This window comes from Falco cherrug, chromosome 12 (assembly GCF_023634085.1).
Source record: "Falco cherrug isolate bFalChe1 chromosome 12, bFalChe1.pri, whole genome shotgun sequence".
NCBI classification, from domain to species: Eukaryota; Metazoa; Chordata; class Aves; order Falconiformes; family Falconidae; genus Falco; species Falco cherrug.
The window spans coordinates 13,246,315-13,262,316 of record NC_073708.1 but is presented as its reverse complement, the minus strand read 5'-3'; the positions used below and the strand labels follow the sequence as shown (position 1 = coordinate 13,262,316).

Below are 16,002 nucleotides of genomic sequence, written 5' to 3'. Positions count from 1 at the left end.
AATATGAAATATTTTGGAAAGGAAAAACAGATATATAGATTTATGGCCTGTGCATTTTTTATTGATTTATAAAGGCACAGGTGTCACTAGTAAAAATGCAGTAGTTCATTAAAATCCAGTAGCAAGAGATATAGATAATTATGTTTTATTATATTAATTAAAAATAGTTGTAAAAAAATGACATAAGGTCTCCATCTTTGGAAATACTGCCCCTTTTTTTGAGTTTCCAGATACCGAATGCTTTTCATCTTGCCTTTTTTATCTAAGGTAGAACTTCACTTGTTCTAAATAAATCCATATGTCAACAGAAAATGATATGATATCTCTGGTTCAACAGATGAAATTTATAATAAAGCTGGCACAGGTCAGAGCCTGGGTTCTAATTCAAGCTTCCCGATTCCTTCAGTTTTGTAGCAAGGCATTTTAAGTTGAAATTTACACCAGGGGATAGAGTCTACACAGTCATTTGCTTAATGCAGGCACAAATGGTGCCTTATGGGCTCTTTGCTTTGCAGATAATCTGACCTTTTCTGTGTCATTCTGCCACACTGTCCCCATCTGGGCTAGAAGGAAAAAAGTAAGCTTGTATCACATTGCATAGATAAGGATCATTAAAAAATACAATGACCCCAACAGGGTTTAGAAAGTAGTGATAAATGAAATACAGAAGTATGGGTTTCAAGGTTGGCAGAGAAAAGCAACCTCACAGCATTTGCTGTTATTTCTTGGATCCTTTGTAAACTGAAGTATTGAGTTTGTGAGGATAAAATAAAGATAAGACTGAGCAAAAACTAAAAACAAAATTCTCCTTTCCTACTATACTCAGAACCTTCCCAATTAAAAATCTGAAGAGGGATTAATTTTGCTTCCAGTCTTAGTTATATTAGTTTTCTTTGCAGCTTCCACAGTCCAGCAAACTGGTAAATGAGGAACTTGGCACAACTAAAGGAAAATTAAAGCCTTGCTGTCAAGCCTGTGATTAAGTCAGAGAGAAAGAGAAAGCTATAAAACACAAAAAAGAGCATGATTCACAGGATCCACCATGTCATCCTATCTTCCTTTATATATACTGAGCTGTTAAATCACTCCTGCAAGGTCATAAACCTGTCACCATTGACTAAGTTGATTTCCACAGAAGAGTTCAGACCTCCATTTCCCACTCATGAACATTCTCCTTGGAAAGAAGCAGAAGCCATAGGATTCTAGACACTTATAGGCATTTCAATTTCTTAGGGTAATCATATAAAAATATTAATTACAGTACTTGCACTGCGTTAGAACTTGTATTCTTTCCAGCTTTAGCTCTAGTTTAGGAAGATTTTTAAAACTGTTCATTGTATCATTTATTTTTGGAATTCCACCTCTTCTTTCCTTTCCTTTCCCTCCCATCTTCAGCTGCTTTGGTCCCTTCACCAAAAGAGACAAAACCCTTGTATTCAATAAAAATAAAAAGTTCGTGACTGCTAAAACAAGAGGATGGGCTTGATCCAAAGCCTATTAAAAGCAAGAATATATCTCAAAAGCAGCTCTGGATCAGGGTCTGTACAGTTCTGAGACTGTATAACTATAGAAGAATCACTAAATTAAATTAATCTGCATTATGCCTCCAATCAACTTACGCTTGTTTCCGTGATATCGGTCTCTGCAGGAACACCTGGACCAAACTCCTCATTAGTGGAATCAGTTGGTTTCTCTTCATATTCCTTATATTCATAAAAATCATATTCGCCTAAATCTCCATCTACCAGCAGATCAGATTCACTGAGGTCTACTCCTCTGCTTCCATATTCAGTTTCCTCATTTTTTTTATCATAATCCTCTCCAGTTATGTATTCTTCAGCAAATACTTCTTCAACAGGATTTTGCTATTCACATCAGTAGCAAAGATTTGGGAATAGGAGGAATACGTGGGTTATTGTTAGTAAAGCAATGTAAGCATATGCTGATCCACCATGATGACATGTCAAAGGAAGAAAGAACAGTAGAACTACAGCATATTGTCTTTTAATTAGAGTCTGAAGGAGGGGAAGTCCAGCCTTTCAGAGTAATTAAAAGATCTTTGTATAAGTAGTACAAAGAAATAATGCTTTCATACGCTTTTTTTTAATTATTATTTCCAGAAACATTGAATTCAATATACCCAGTATGCTATGTGTACTGTTTGCTTAATGTTACTGTAGTGCCAAATATAGCTTAATTTTCCTGCTTGGTTTCACACTTGCAAGCATTCATGAATCAACATATGCACTGCAATGAGGCAATGAGCAGTGAATAAGTTCAGACATTTTTACAATAACAATGAAGAGGAAGTGCAAGCATCACTTTAGTTAAGCTGAACTTTCATTATTTTGCATCTATAAATACCAATGATGAGTTAAATGTTTCAACTTCTTTTCTAGATGATTTTGCAGTTAATTTATCACTCTAAAAGTCATGGTTCATGTCTGTCATGACAATTTATGTTTTTTGCCTGAGTCAAATTCCACCTGCACAACCCAGATTAATTTTAACATTTATGAAATCTAAACTTTCATATTTAAGTATGTAAACTGTCAAACCAAGCAACCAACTTAAAAGCATCAAAGCAGTTTAAAATAATGGTATATTTGTGATGTACAAAACCATTTGGGGGGGGTGGCAAAAAGAATTGCTTTATTGTGTTACAGAGGTCTCTTGAAAGGATAATTTTGAAAGAAGTCAAAGTTTAGATATTGCTAATATGAGATGGGTATTCTAGATGGTCAGACAAAATGAACCAGTACAGTCTTAAAAAACATATTGAGAAGCTAATCAACATCCAGAGTAATTACATATATTTTGATTTAATCCTGATATTAAAATATACTGCAATTACAATGGAAGGGTAGATTCTAATTTAAGAGTTGCCTAATTCCATTAGAGGAGTATGACTTTTGCCTTACAGCTAGAGTAAATGCAGATCTGAACCAATTATAAGCCAAATTTTGCCTTTATGTAGAACTGTTCTCACTAAGGAGAGCATTTAGTGCTTTGAATATACCTCATTACAACTGTACAATTGGCCTATAATTGTCCAAGAAACAGAATGATTTAAATATGTCTCTGTCAATCAACTTGTACGAAGTAAATATGAGATTTAACACAGGAAGAGTTTACAGTAGAATAAGTAAAATATACCTTAATTTGCCTTCACTTTCCAAGATACATAGGAGGAAAACCAAAATAACAAATGAGGACACTTTTTCTCTTCAATTTTTTTTTTGGGGGGAGGGGGCAGCACAGTTTTGTACATCTTTGAAGCAACATATCTTCATTTGAAATTAAAATGTAAAAGAAAAATGAAAACAATATTTCTTATATTCAGCCACCATTTTTCTAAATTAGCATTAATATGCAGAAATTAATCAACATTGGCTTAGGTGTAGTAATCTTAAAATAATGTTTAGGCTTGTCATCGCAGCTTTCTAAAAATGTGGTTTCTAACAGAAGTCAAAATAATTTTATCTTTTTTGACTGTTCAAAATACAATGTTTCATTTGAATAGAACCTCAGTGAAAAGCAAATAATTTGTTTTCATTAGCTGAAGAACTACTAAAAGGAAATGACAGCTTCTGACTCAACTTCAATATGCTGCTATGGTTGCAGCCTTTCTTTGTCTTGTGCTAGGCTTATTTTATGCTGCATCTTATGAATTACAGGAAAAAATTAGAGACTTCACTTCCTATAAGATCAAGACTGTGTCTAGTATTTAAGCTAGTTTATACTAGACATAGTTCCATTCATATCCACACTGAACGCAACCCTGCATTCCCACACCATATATCACTGAACGATCTCCAGAATCATGAACTCTGCTCTCTAAAGATTTGGCAGATATCTACAGAATTAATGGGAGATCTGCCCAAGAAAATAGGTTCTGATATTGGCTGAGAAAGCATAAAATCACATTAAATGCCGTTATAGGTATGTATATATACACAGATGGACATTCATACTTTTAAAATGTGTTTGTGTTTTTTTAATCATTGACACCTAGTGGGCAAGTATTTTTGCCTATCATTTTCTCAAGAGTCCTTATTACCTCATTTGCTTCAGTAGTCCTGGAGGGAGCTTCTGTCTGAGGCCCATAATCACTTTCAGCTATGCTATACTCTTGAAATCCATCAACAATGTTTGCCTAGCATAAAAGAAAAAGTACATTAATTAAAAAAAAAAAAAAAAAATCCTGTAGGAAAAATTCAAGAGGTATCACTTTTATCCAGGTTATAATATTAGCCAGATGAATTCATCTAGTGGGGTTAGGTATACGTTTTCTTATTATCAGAGATCTTCCAGTCTTGGCCTGGGAAAGATCTTGATTATTTCTTGGCTACCTTTACCCCTAGTTTGCCTTTTGCTGCTGCTTGATAACTTTTCTTCTTCTTGGATGCATATTTCTCAGATTTTTTTGTTGTGGCCTTTTGGGGTTTGTCCTTTGAGCTAGCGGCCACTGTCCTCTTCTTCTTTTTGACCATGGCTTTCTTTTTCTGCAAACGTTATGAAAGATGGAATGGGAAAACATAAATAAAATGAAAAGAAAATTGAGAAAGCATGAATGAAAGAAGGGCAATGAAATGTGAGATGAATGCTGTCAGCTGTGAGACCTTCCATCTCTAACTGAAAGCAAGTATTATAGCTACAGAGCAAAGAAATGAGTGAAAAGAAAACATTAAACTTATATACAGAAGACACAAACTGACAAACCACGTGGTAGGGGACAGCTGGACACCACACAACAAACAGATCAGACTTTGTTACCTCTGTTTGTGCTACTGTCTCTTCAAACAGTGGGGGTCCCTCTGTTACAGAATCAGTTTCTTTATAATCTGCATCCCCATACTCATAGTCATATTCGATAAAATCTTCTGGTGTGTACTACATTGCAAATGGAAAAATATCAGGCATTCCCATGTTAGTGGTAGCAAATTAGATTAGCAATACTGGAAAGCATCTTAACCTTTACTTAGGAGTAAAGCTTAAGAAAATTAAGGTAGTATGAACAATTCAATATAGAAATTATATTTTTTCCTCCAAATGAATAACTTATTTATTTCAAAGCATGACACAAAAGTAATAAAAAAGCAAGTAGTAGTGCCAGGAAAAAACTCTCTTTTATTGGACTGCACAGAATAAACAACTATAATTCTGATTACTGGGAGCACTGACTGATCTTTGTGAAATCATATATTTATTTAAATTTTAAATTGCAAATAATGCTGATTTTTACCTATACTCTTTTACCTGTACTTTTTCAGGTAACAAGAAGAGTGGAGACATGCCAGTACCTGACATGAATAGGGTAAATAATTACACATACAGGAAAGAGGCCACAACTCACAAATAACCATGGCTATCCTCCTCCTGTTTGCTGAAGAGTTCTCAAAACCAGTGCAGTTCCATGGTATACGTTGCCTGAGCAAACGCTTCACTGGTATCATTTCATTTAAAGGTCAGGTCCTCAGCTGCTCTAAGTTGCTCCATAGCTCTGTATCTATAACTAGTTTCAAATGAAGATTTGGGCCACAAAACTTTTAGAAGAGAAAATGTGTTTAGAATTGGCTTGTGTAATGTGAACACAATCTAGGGAGCCAGGAATGCTTGAGCTGTAATCTTGGCTGTGCCGTGAAGACACTGGTCTAGATATTCTGTGTACCAAGTACTACTCATCATGGCTGAGAAAAGAAGGCTCCTATCAATGCTTGAAGCTACAGGAACTTGTGGTCCTGTAAATTAAAGCAGTCTCATGGCTGCTACCAATTCTTTTTACATCCTCAGGGAGCCAAAGGAAGGTGGAATTGTGGCCAGAATCTGGCCACGTGTCTACTTTCCCTTGTTTAGGAAGAAATACTCTAGTGTGCCTCATGTGAGCCTAGCCACTTCTGAAATCTCCTCTCTCCTGTTACAAGCCAGTGTCACTGTCTGTAATATGAAGATAGTATCTGTTTGTTTCATTAGATTGCTGAGGGGATTAGCATGTTACACTTCCAAATGACTGAGGATTCATAAAAGTCCTAAGCATCAGAATCAGGAGATAGCCATTTTAGAAGAAATTATAAATGAGGTTAAAACAGATCTCCATATTTAAAGATATATTCTACCACGTGACCAAATTACTGGTTTACCTGTTTTCTCTAGCAAGGACTTTTGGTACAGTTCTTGTACTCATGATTTTAGTGCACAGAAAAAAAGGAGAAGTTGAGTTACTCACAAAGTATGTGACTAACACTGAAAGGCTTTAATCACTTAAAAATTCCCTTACATGGGTTTCTGTTACTTCACTCCTGTGACTCCTCAGATTCCTACTATGACAAATATCTTTTCTTAAAAAGAAGATACAGATTTTTTTAATAAGTAAGATGCTTTTTGTTTGATTGTCCTTTTGATTATTTCTACACCCATGCACATATAACTTGGTTAGTCATAAGACTTGATAAACATATAGAAAGAATGTAGTATACTTTTGGTAATTGTCCAAAATTATATTGCACATTAATAAGAAACTTCAAGCTACACTTAAATAACAAACCATTTATCATTTTACGTGGAGAATATCTTCTCTGTGAAGTATATTGGCACTTTATATCTGCCTGTTATATAACGTAAACTATGATTTCATCAGTGGTATCATCAGCATTACAGAAATAAGTTGATTCTATCTATACTTTTCAAATTCAGCAGCATTTTAGACTTACACTTGGTAAGAAAAAAGTAATTATTCTCTCCTTGTACAGCAAATTAAGATTCAGTCCTAATCCCAGTGAAGTCAATGGAACATCTTTGACTTGTAAATGGTATTGTCCAAGGGCCTCATGGGCAGTGATGATACATTTTTACAGATGTGGAAATGTATAAAAACATGTTTGCTGGCCTGTATAGTTCTGGAAATGCAACTCAATACAACTTTTTTCTAATGAAGTATGACACTGACATCCAGAAAAGAAAACACAGTAACAAGTTTCTAGGAGACCATAAGCAGTCACATAAAGGAAGTAAAGAAAAGAAATAACTACATGGATAAACCCCGCCCTTTGGAATAGCTACAGAAGAGCACTGAAATTGCTGTATTTATTTAAAAATTATAAAAACGTGTGCAAATGCATAAAATCTGATTAGTTTATCTTCTGTCAAGAAGTCTATGAAAATTAGGTTGATCTACAAGAAAAAAATGTGTTCTTTAATGAATATACCTCTTCAAATTCAGTCATTCCATCCTACTAGTGACAGCCCATTACATACCTTTAAATGCTTCCTCAGCCAAACAACATGAATCAAACACTCTCTATCTAACTTTTATTGGTACCAAAATAATTGACACTACCCATGTTAAATATTATCTAGTATCTTAAGGGATAGGTGAGGGAACTTCTGGGAGAGAATTACTGTTTCATTAGCTGGACTTAACTTTAAATATGCTGTTAGGATTTTGTCTTATTAAAAAGGAATCTATTTGTCTGGAAGTTATTAAGTATTGTAGACCTCTTTTGAAACTGGAAGCATTCATTTTGACCAACTAACATTAAAATATCACTCTGTGGTGTTCAGTATTACAACTGGTTTTCAAATCTCTGTAGTATGGCTTTCCTCAAGGTAAGCTGAATGGTTATGCTGAATTGTGCCAACAATGTGACTAATAAAATTACAACAGTGGGTTACAAAAAGTTCTTCAGAGGCCATAAACTAAATAGAAATGTTGACTGGAAAATAAAAAGAAAAATATCTGTGCCAAGTATGTTAGTATTAAAAAAGAAAGTGGTGAATAGATTGATATTTGTGCTAAGATCTGCCAGAGGCATAGTTTGGAAAGCCAGACATTTATGAATGAGAACTAGAAAACTCTCATGCAAAAAGGCATGAGTATGTGGAAAGATCTATTGCATCATGCATAACCATGTAGAAAATACTTTTAGGTATTGTGCTTCGCTCATTTCTATTAAAGAAAACGAAACTTTCTTAACACATGTAAAATATTATTACAAATACAGTGGTACATTTGGTTGCAACCGACAAAGAACAGGAATAGATGAGAAGTGCGGAATGCCAGTTGCCATGCTGGAATCAGATTACTGCCAATCGAGTGAAGATCTTCTCCATGGATTTTTTTCTTCCTTTTTAAGAGCACAGTATCAGAGGGGTGTTATGGAAATTCTTGAACCTACAAGCTAGGACATGGGGCCACCATGCTGAAATCATATTCAAGTAGTTTCTAAGTGGCAGTACTTTGTAGTCCCCCTGGTACAAGGGGGAATATGTAGTAGCCGTAAACTTCCTACATAGAAAGACCTTATTCTTAGCAATCTTCCTTTCCAGATGTTTCTGATAGACCAGCAACCCTACACTTTCACATCAGCCAATAAACAGAGAGAATATGTTTTGTACTGTACTGCACAGGTCCTGTTCCAATTAGTGAAATACAGATGCAAAATCTTCCAGGTGTACTTCCTGAGCCAAAATCTGTCCAGATAAAGGAATGCATCTCTATATCCCTAACTGGTGTAAAGATATAAATTAGAAATATGATTTACTCCACAGTTTGATTTTATCAACTCAACCTCATAAAGGCTTTTTTAGATGAGACTATGAAGACTGACGAAGGAGTGGCCAGTTAAATGAGGGCTAAATTCACAAACACCAGGAACAGATTTAATGGAGTGAATACTGGGGCTTTAGTCACCTGCTATGAAGCTGGCATCTTGCACTTACTCTGCCATTAACAGTCAAGATCCCTTCTTTTTCTGGAACTACACAACTACAAGGTCACCTTTATCAGAAAGGTGGTATGACCCACTCAGCCTGAGGCTTCAACAGACCTTGAGAAATCTGCCTTCACATTTTGGATGCTAACACTTCTGGGTGCAAAACCCATGCCATCTCAGGCTGTGCTATTAGTTCACAGAAGCTAGGGCATTCAAAGAAATCTGTCATGGTTGCACTGCTAAACAAAGGAAAGAGAATAAGTAGACTCTAAAATATAGGAGAAAGCATCTAGAATTTCAAAATTAATGCAAATGGAAAAGTATTTTCTGCCACTTCTTAAATTTAGTCAAGACTACTAACTCCAGCAAGAAATCAAAGCAGGGAATGAAAGCAAGTATGACAGATGTGAATAATGTAGTTGAAGAGAGCATCATTTGTTTTGTTAGCTATATACCAAAGGAAGATAGTATTGGCCAGGAACACAGCCAGAGAATCAAGAAGCTGGAATGGGATTTCGAGGGGCATTCAACTTGTGGATCATTCTGATGATCCTTCTATGAGTGCAGAATTAACCAAGTGCAAAATATACCTACCACAGCTGTGCAGCATAACTTCAATCCTGATCAAGAGACTTGTCTATGAGAGTTTACTTAAACCGTGATACTGATAGATAATGTTACAGATGGTTAAAGATCTGAGACAACAAAGATGAGATTCATCAAGTGCTCATAGCAATAGCAAAATATATACAACTGTATTAACCTCCCCAGTGATTTCCCATGAATTGGGATTGATCCAAAATTATATCTTCATCTTGGACAATAGATGGAACTTGGTGAGAGGTTTCAGCTAAGAGACGTCAGGTAAGGCATACTTCAAATGTGATGAAATTTTCTGTTGTTTTTCTTTCTTTTCCTGCAAGACCACCAATAGTTACAGAACAGCCATCCTTGTAATGAATATTGCATATGACTGTTTTCTTACAAATGAAAGGAAGAATAAAACCTGCTGTTTCTTGATGGGAGAAAATCTTTCCACTATGACCTCATGCTTTTTTTTACCGGAGTGATTATATTACACTACCAGATCATCATGCAATTCCAATTAAAGAGATGAACTGTTTTCTTCATCAGATGAATTTTAGAAGCAGAAGATCAGCAGCATGCAAGGCTTATTTCAACTGTGGAATGACAAATATTCTGAAGACAGGCTTACTTTGAAAACGGATTCTTCTGCTACGCATACTCTAAAAACCTACCCACCCAATTCCAAATGTACACTTTAGCAATTTTTGGGTTACCTTTCCAAATTACAGCCAACTAATAATCTAAATCCTAAACCTAAGAACTGTCATAAACTCAATTTTTCCAGTGCCTAAAGACTATATTGAATCATCTAGCTAGCTAAAGAGGCAAAGATGACTTTGAAACATTCTGGGCCTGCTAATACTTTTTTAAATGCAATAAAATAAAGAATATCAAGCAAAATGAGAGTTTTAAAAATCAGATGTGGTAATATAAATAAACAAATGGTAGTATACGTCAATCTTAGGGCACAATGAAGTTAGACTTAAAAAATGGCTTCTTCTACCACACAGTCCTTATACTGATCATAAAAGTGAAAAAATCAAGGAGATAATCACAAAATCTTCAACTTCCAAAGAAAGCCTTTGTCAAAAGGAGAACAAGTCACTTAAGGTTCTTTATTAACTGCTTAAAGAAAAAGTCTATATATCTATACAAAGAAAAAGAGAGGAAAATCACTATTTTAAACAACTCATAAGTTAGGTAACTGCTGTTCTAAACATGACATTAAACACAAAATTAAACATGAAAATAATTATCTTTCTGTATTCTTCAGAAAACTAGTCTTTCTGATCAGCCAAACACCTGAAAGGACATTAAAATAACACAGTCTAAGGATGCCTGAAGCCTCTAAGTCAACGTATCTGGGAGCCATTTGCACCTTTACTTTACCAAGTTCATTTCATTAAAGGCAAACATTTCATTTCTTCAAGTAATCCATTAATTTGGGATAGGTCCAAAACAAAGGAAGCAGAATTCCCTTGGGGAGCAATTTCTTTAGCAGAACTCAGACTCTCTAATTTATTGGGTTGCAGTAGATGAAAGCTTGATAGCTGGGTCCATTGAAAACTAGACCTAATGACACTCTAGAAAATATACTGCCCAACATCAAGGAAGATGAAGACTAGCTAGGTCTTCCCCTGCTCTGATTTCTGTGAGCTGGCCAAGCATATATGATTGAACTGGAATGGAATTGAATACATTTCTGTTTATAGTAGAAAGGGTTTTGAAAACTAGACAGAGGCCAGACTATTTACAAGGTATTAACTAAGAAAAGCATATCTTCCTTAGGAAAAGTAATCTTGATAATTCTAAAATATAATTTCAACCCTATATTTGATCCTTAAAACCTAATTATACATTCAGCATGAAACAAACTTAGTGATTACTGAATTAATCTTAAAGATCAGTATATATAAAAAAAAAACTCTGAAAAAACAGCAGAATAGAACAAAAAGCTTAAATAAAATCAACAAAATAAAAGACCCTTTGCCCCCAAAGACACTATTCAGCCAAATGGCCAATTTTCCACTGAGTTCATGACCTCTGCAATGTATCTGAATGGCTAGCACCAGTGGCTCCATAGTAATTCATCCTATCACTTAACTTCAACATTCAATGAGTTACTATGGAGCCACTGGTGCTAGCCATTCAGATACATTGCAGGGTTCATAAAGATACCATATTGCTAATGATCAGATTTAGTCCGTAAAATTCTATGATGGAAGGATAACAATCTAGTGCAGAAAAGTCACATTTCTCACTCATTTCCTCTCCCTATTTCCTACCAGCTCACTTGTTTGCAGCTCTTGGTCCCTTAGTTTGTCTGCTTTCTCTACGTAAAAACCCTCCAGAATTTGCAGTACGTAGGAAGATTTTTCATGGTCAAATGATTGTGACACTAGACAGAAATCATGCTAATGCACTATTCTAATTACTTTCTAAAGGTCTTGGCCAGTTCTCCACTTAATTCTTTTTATCCAAAAGCTATTTAATTGCAACAAACTGAATTCTCTAGCAACCCTCTCCTGACATAAGACAATAACATGCAACAAAATGAGTTATTTCAGGATACAATACATTTCCTTAAAAGATCTGGCAATCTCCTCCCTGTTGTAAATCGAACACTGACTTTTCTTTGCTTGGAATTTCTGAGAACTGAGAGTTGGCTCATCAAGTAATAATTTGGTTTGGTCCATTTGGGAAGCACTCTCTCTCCCTTGCTGTGCTCAAATCTGAACATTTTCTAAAATCAGATACTCTTTCTTTTTCCTCCAGAAGTAACTACAGATTCAGCACAAATTTTTTTAGCAACTTCTAGGCAACACCTTTCTGGTGTAGTGACTACTGTTGAGGTCATCACTCTCTACTTGACAAATTACAGAGATTCATACCTAGCTATTCACAAGCAAGAACAAGGACAACTGGTGCATATATCAATTAAAGCATGTCTTGAAGGTGGAAATAAATAATAATAAACAACAGAGTAAAGTGTGTATATCACTATTAATCTATTGCTTTCTCATTTTCAAATTTCAGACTGAATGACATCTGATGAAGTTGGAACAAAACACAAAGGAATAAAAGCATTCTGTACAGGAATGTCACCCACATGCATCTCTATTCTAGTGGCTTAGCCTGAACTGCCCACAGAAAGCCCCACAGTTCTGGCAAACAGCTAAGTTCAACAGAATTTTGTAGAGCCTGTATATAAAACATAGTTAAAGGTTATCCAGTTAAATAAACCCTGTTTAGACATATATCACAGTTACTTGAATCCAGAAAGGGACTGATATAATTATAAGTGGAAGTGGAAATACAGCATCCAGGTCAAAAGCTTACATCTTGAAGTCCTTAGGTCACTCCTACCTAAATGGAGAGGTGATGGAAGAGGATGCAGGAGGTTGACCATGATTTACGTAGGAGAATGGCATGGGGATCAGGATAGCACAGGTGAATGAACATGTAGAGAGGGGCAGAATTTAACATACATCCTCCCTTTGTAGACTGGCTAGGTCTACGTCTTTATTCACAGCTTGCTGTTTTTGTGAATTTCACTGTGAGATGTTTGATTCTTTCTGAGCTTTGTTTAGGGGAACCTCACTTAATTCAGGGATGAAGGGACCCTGCAAGTAAAAAGTAGGCATTGAAATCCTCTCTGTTGCATCACTCAAATCACATTTGTATCTGATACTAAGGTAAAAAGAAAATGAACAAGAAAAAGAAAATCTCAATGCAGCATTTAAGGTATCATCAATAAAGACACTTTGATTATACATCAGTGTTTAGTAAACCTACATGAGAGCAAAGTCAAGGTCTTAAGGCTTTGAGACAAACCCAAACATTTTTAAAAAGCAAATATTGTACTCCTGATGTTGCAATGATGTGACATGCATCCTCAGGCTCATTTAATGGAAGATCACTACAATATATTCCTTCTTTTTTCCCATTAAACAGTTGGTAAATTATTTTTAGTCTAGATGAAGTCTCAGACCTTGTCCCCAACAAATGCATAAACAATTCTATCAGCTGAACTGGAACTATATCATATGGTGGAAACTAGTAGAAAAAGGGAAACAGAAACATTTAAGCCAGCACTACTATTGAAAGAAATGCCTCAAAACCTGCAATGTTGGGTAGGTGATTGTTTGCTCCTTTGCAGAAAGAAACACTGCCTAAAGCAATGAGGATTACACTCAGTTAAACAAAGTACTTTTGCTTTTAAATCTACATAATCTTAGCCAAATCTTTCTCTCTAGATGTTTCTTTAGTGGCCTAAAAATCATCCAACTTTTCAAAATAACTTCATTCCCAGGCTATGAACTTGCCAGGAGAATATAAAGGTGTGAGATATCAAGATAAATCCCATTCAGTTTCCTAGGTGGAATTCCACAGACATAATACACTGTTTTTCACTGACAAAAGTCAATCACTTCCTTTGGGTTTTGTAGTCAGTGCTGCAAACACACATTAATAGGCTCTGCAATCACATAATTTGCCTCTTTCCTCTAAACAAAGTATCAGTTTCTTATTCTGGTCTGCAATAATTCAAAGGCTCAGAGATGTAAGGCCAGAAGGGACTATTAGATCACCTTAACTAACTCTTGTATACTTTCAAACTTCTTACAGTCACCCTGTAACTCAGCCAACTAACGTATGAATGACATTTCCCAAAACTTTTACAGTTATCTATCCTTGGCTTGGCTTGAAGACATCTAGAGATAGGGCATTTTGGTAATTTGTTCTTTCAATCCTAAAAATTTGAATAGATCTGTTTCCTAACTGAAATTATCTAACTTCGTTCCCCACCCCCCACCCCGATTTGTCTACAGCTGGTATTTTCTTTTTGTGAAGGTTCTTTGAATATGCTAACCAAGCAGCATTTCAAGCTTTTGTCATTATTGATGACAACACAAACACATTAAGACTTCCAACTCCTGTAGTCACAACAATTACGTACCTTTTATTTGAATAATCTTCATTTTTCCAATATTTGTTTTAGTGACTAACACCACGACCCTACGTGATGTTCCAGTATATGTTTCAACCAACAGCATACAGAGGAATAGCACTGCATCAGTGTTCTTATTCCTTTGTTTGCAAACCAAGACATGCACTGTATTTTTTTGCTTGTTTTGCATGGAGTGCTCATGTACAAACCATTTCCCTACTTTAATAACCAGAATCTTTTAAGGCTACTGTCCAACAAAAATTTTCAGCTTCTGCTGGCTTAAGCCAAAGCTGACACTGAAAGACACAGTCCTGCTTAGCCTTTAGCCCAGTGTTCTCTCTTCCCTCTTTCTGTCACAAGAGTTTGAGCGAAAACATGGAAGATCAAACAACGAAGTCAACCTAGCTAAGCAGCAGTCTTTTCATGTTGGCTATCAACTTGATTAGTATCCTAGTCTGGTAGGTCATGTACCCACCAAATTTATTTTGCTGATATAACAGCAGATGAAGCCCACAGACGTGACAATCTTCTGCATACAGAAGGTTTTTTTGTTAACACATGCAAGGAGGCTGCATTGCAGTGTATATTTCCTAGTTCTTTATGTGTGCCCTGCATTTATTCCTTTTTCTTGTATGTATGTAACATTGCCTTTGGTTGTTTTATCATCATTATTTACTGCTCTGCAGTATCATGACTGACAAATTTTAATAGCATCCATCTAACACTCAATTCTGTATTGCTAACAATATAGAAATTTCTTAGTTTCTATGAAACTACTAAAACATTATTCAGTGATAGCTCTCTCTTTATAATAATTTCTGAAATAAGGTAGCCAGATTTGAATCCGTTTGTCAGGTACTTTTACCATACAAAGCCTTTTTTGTTGGTATTTTTTTTCCCCATTCAAATATCTTATATTGACAAATCAGAAGCTTTACAAAAGTCCAAGTCTATACATTCTACCAGATATAACTATCAAACTTGCAGTCTCCTAAAAACACGTAATCAGGCATTCTGAAATAGTTGTTTTCCATATAGACTGGCTGCAATTATATTTTTATCTTTTAAGACCTTCTTTAATTTTGCAATGAACAGTTAAAAAAAAATCACTGCTACCTTCTCTTTCTCCAGTACCTAAATAAGACTTGTTTCATCTACTTCTTTAAAATTAATTATCTATAACAAAAGATAACAAAGTAGTCTGCTTTAACAAGCTGCTTTTTATCATTTAGCAGACAATTCTATAATTCTGGGCAAGTCAGTCATTTATTCTATTGCGTGTTCATTGCACTGGTAGCATTGCTGATAAGTACTCTTACACAACAGGTTAAACAGACCTGTTTGTGCTGGGAATATTCATACAAAGTTACACATATGAGCTCATGGATAGCAACAAGGAAATTGTGTCTTATTTCAGAAAGCAAAATAATTCAATCACCACTCAGAGCAATAAATGCAAGCAAACAGAAATGGCAGTTCTCCATTTTTAAAATCTTTTAGCTCTTTTCATTTTTTTTCAAATTAATTTTAAAATATCACACTGCAAATTAAGATCTATAATTTTATTTTTTTCTCTGTAGGTACTCCCACAAATGATATGTATTATCACAGGACAGAAAAATAGGCCTCAGGAAAACAAAAAAAACCCACTAACCTCAAGAGCATTTTTGCAATGGCTGCTGAATTTAACAATAAGATATTTACTGTCTCCAGTGGCAGCTTCATTAGGCTGTAGACGTTCTCTACTCAGAATGT

The 16,002-nt window shown here is 35.3% G+C and overlaps 1 protein-coding gene across 4 annotated transcripts in view; it reads right to left on the bottom strand.

Moving 5' to 3' along the window:
- Positions 1-16,002, bottom strand: part of COL11A1 (collagen type XI alpha 1 chain) — a 160,305-nt gene that overhangs the window by 104,031 nt on the left and 40,272 nt on the right. Inside the window, exons 6-9 of one of the 4 annotated variants that reach the window (XM_014287417.3) lie at positions 4,777-4,893; positions 4,359-4,505; positions 4,061-4,156; positions 1,620-1,865 (exon numbers count right to left, since the gene is read on the bottom strand). In XM_014287417.3, the coding sequence (XP_014142892.2) occupies positions 1,620-1,865; positions 4,061-4,156; positions 4,359-4,505; positions 4,777-4,893 (606 nt within the window). The remainder of the gene's footprint in view (positions 1-1,619; positions 1,866-4,060; positions 4,157-4,358; positions 4,506-4,776; positions 4,894-16,002) is intronic. The other 3 variants (XM_027798171.2, XM_027798170.2, XM_005434160.4) reach the window with 3 other exon arrangements.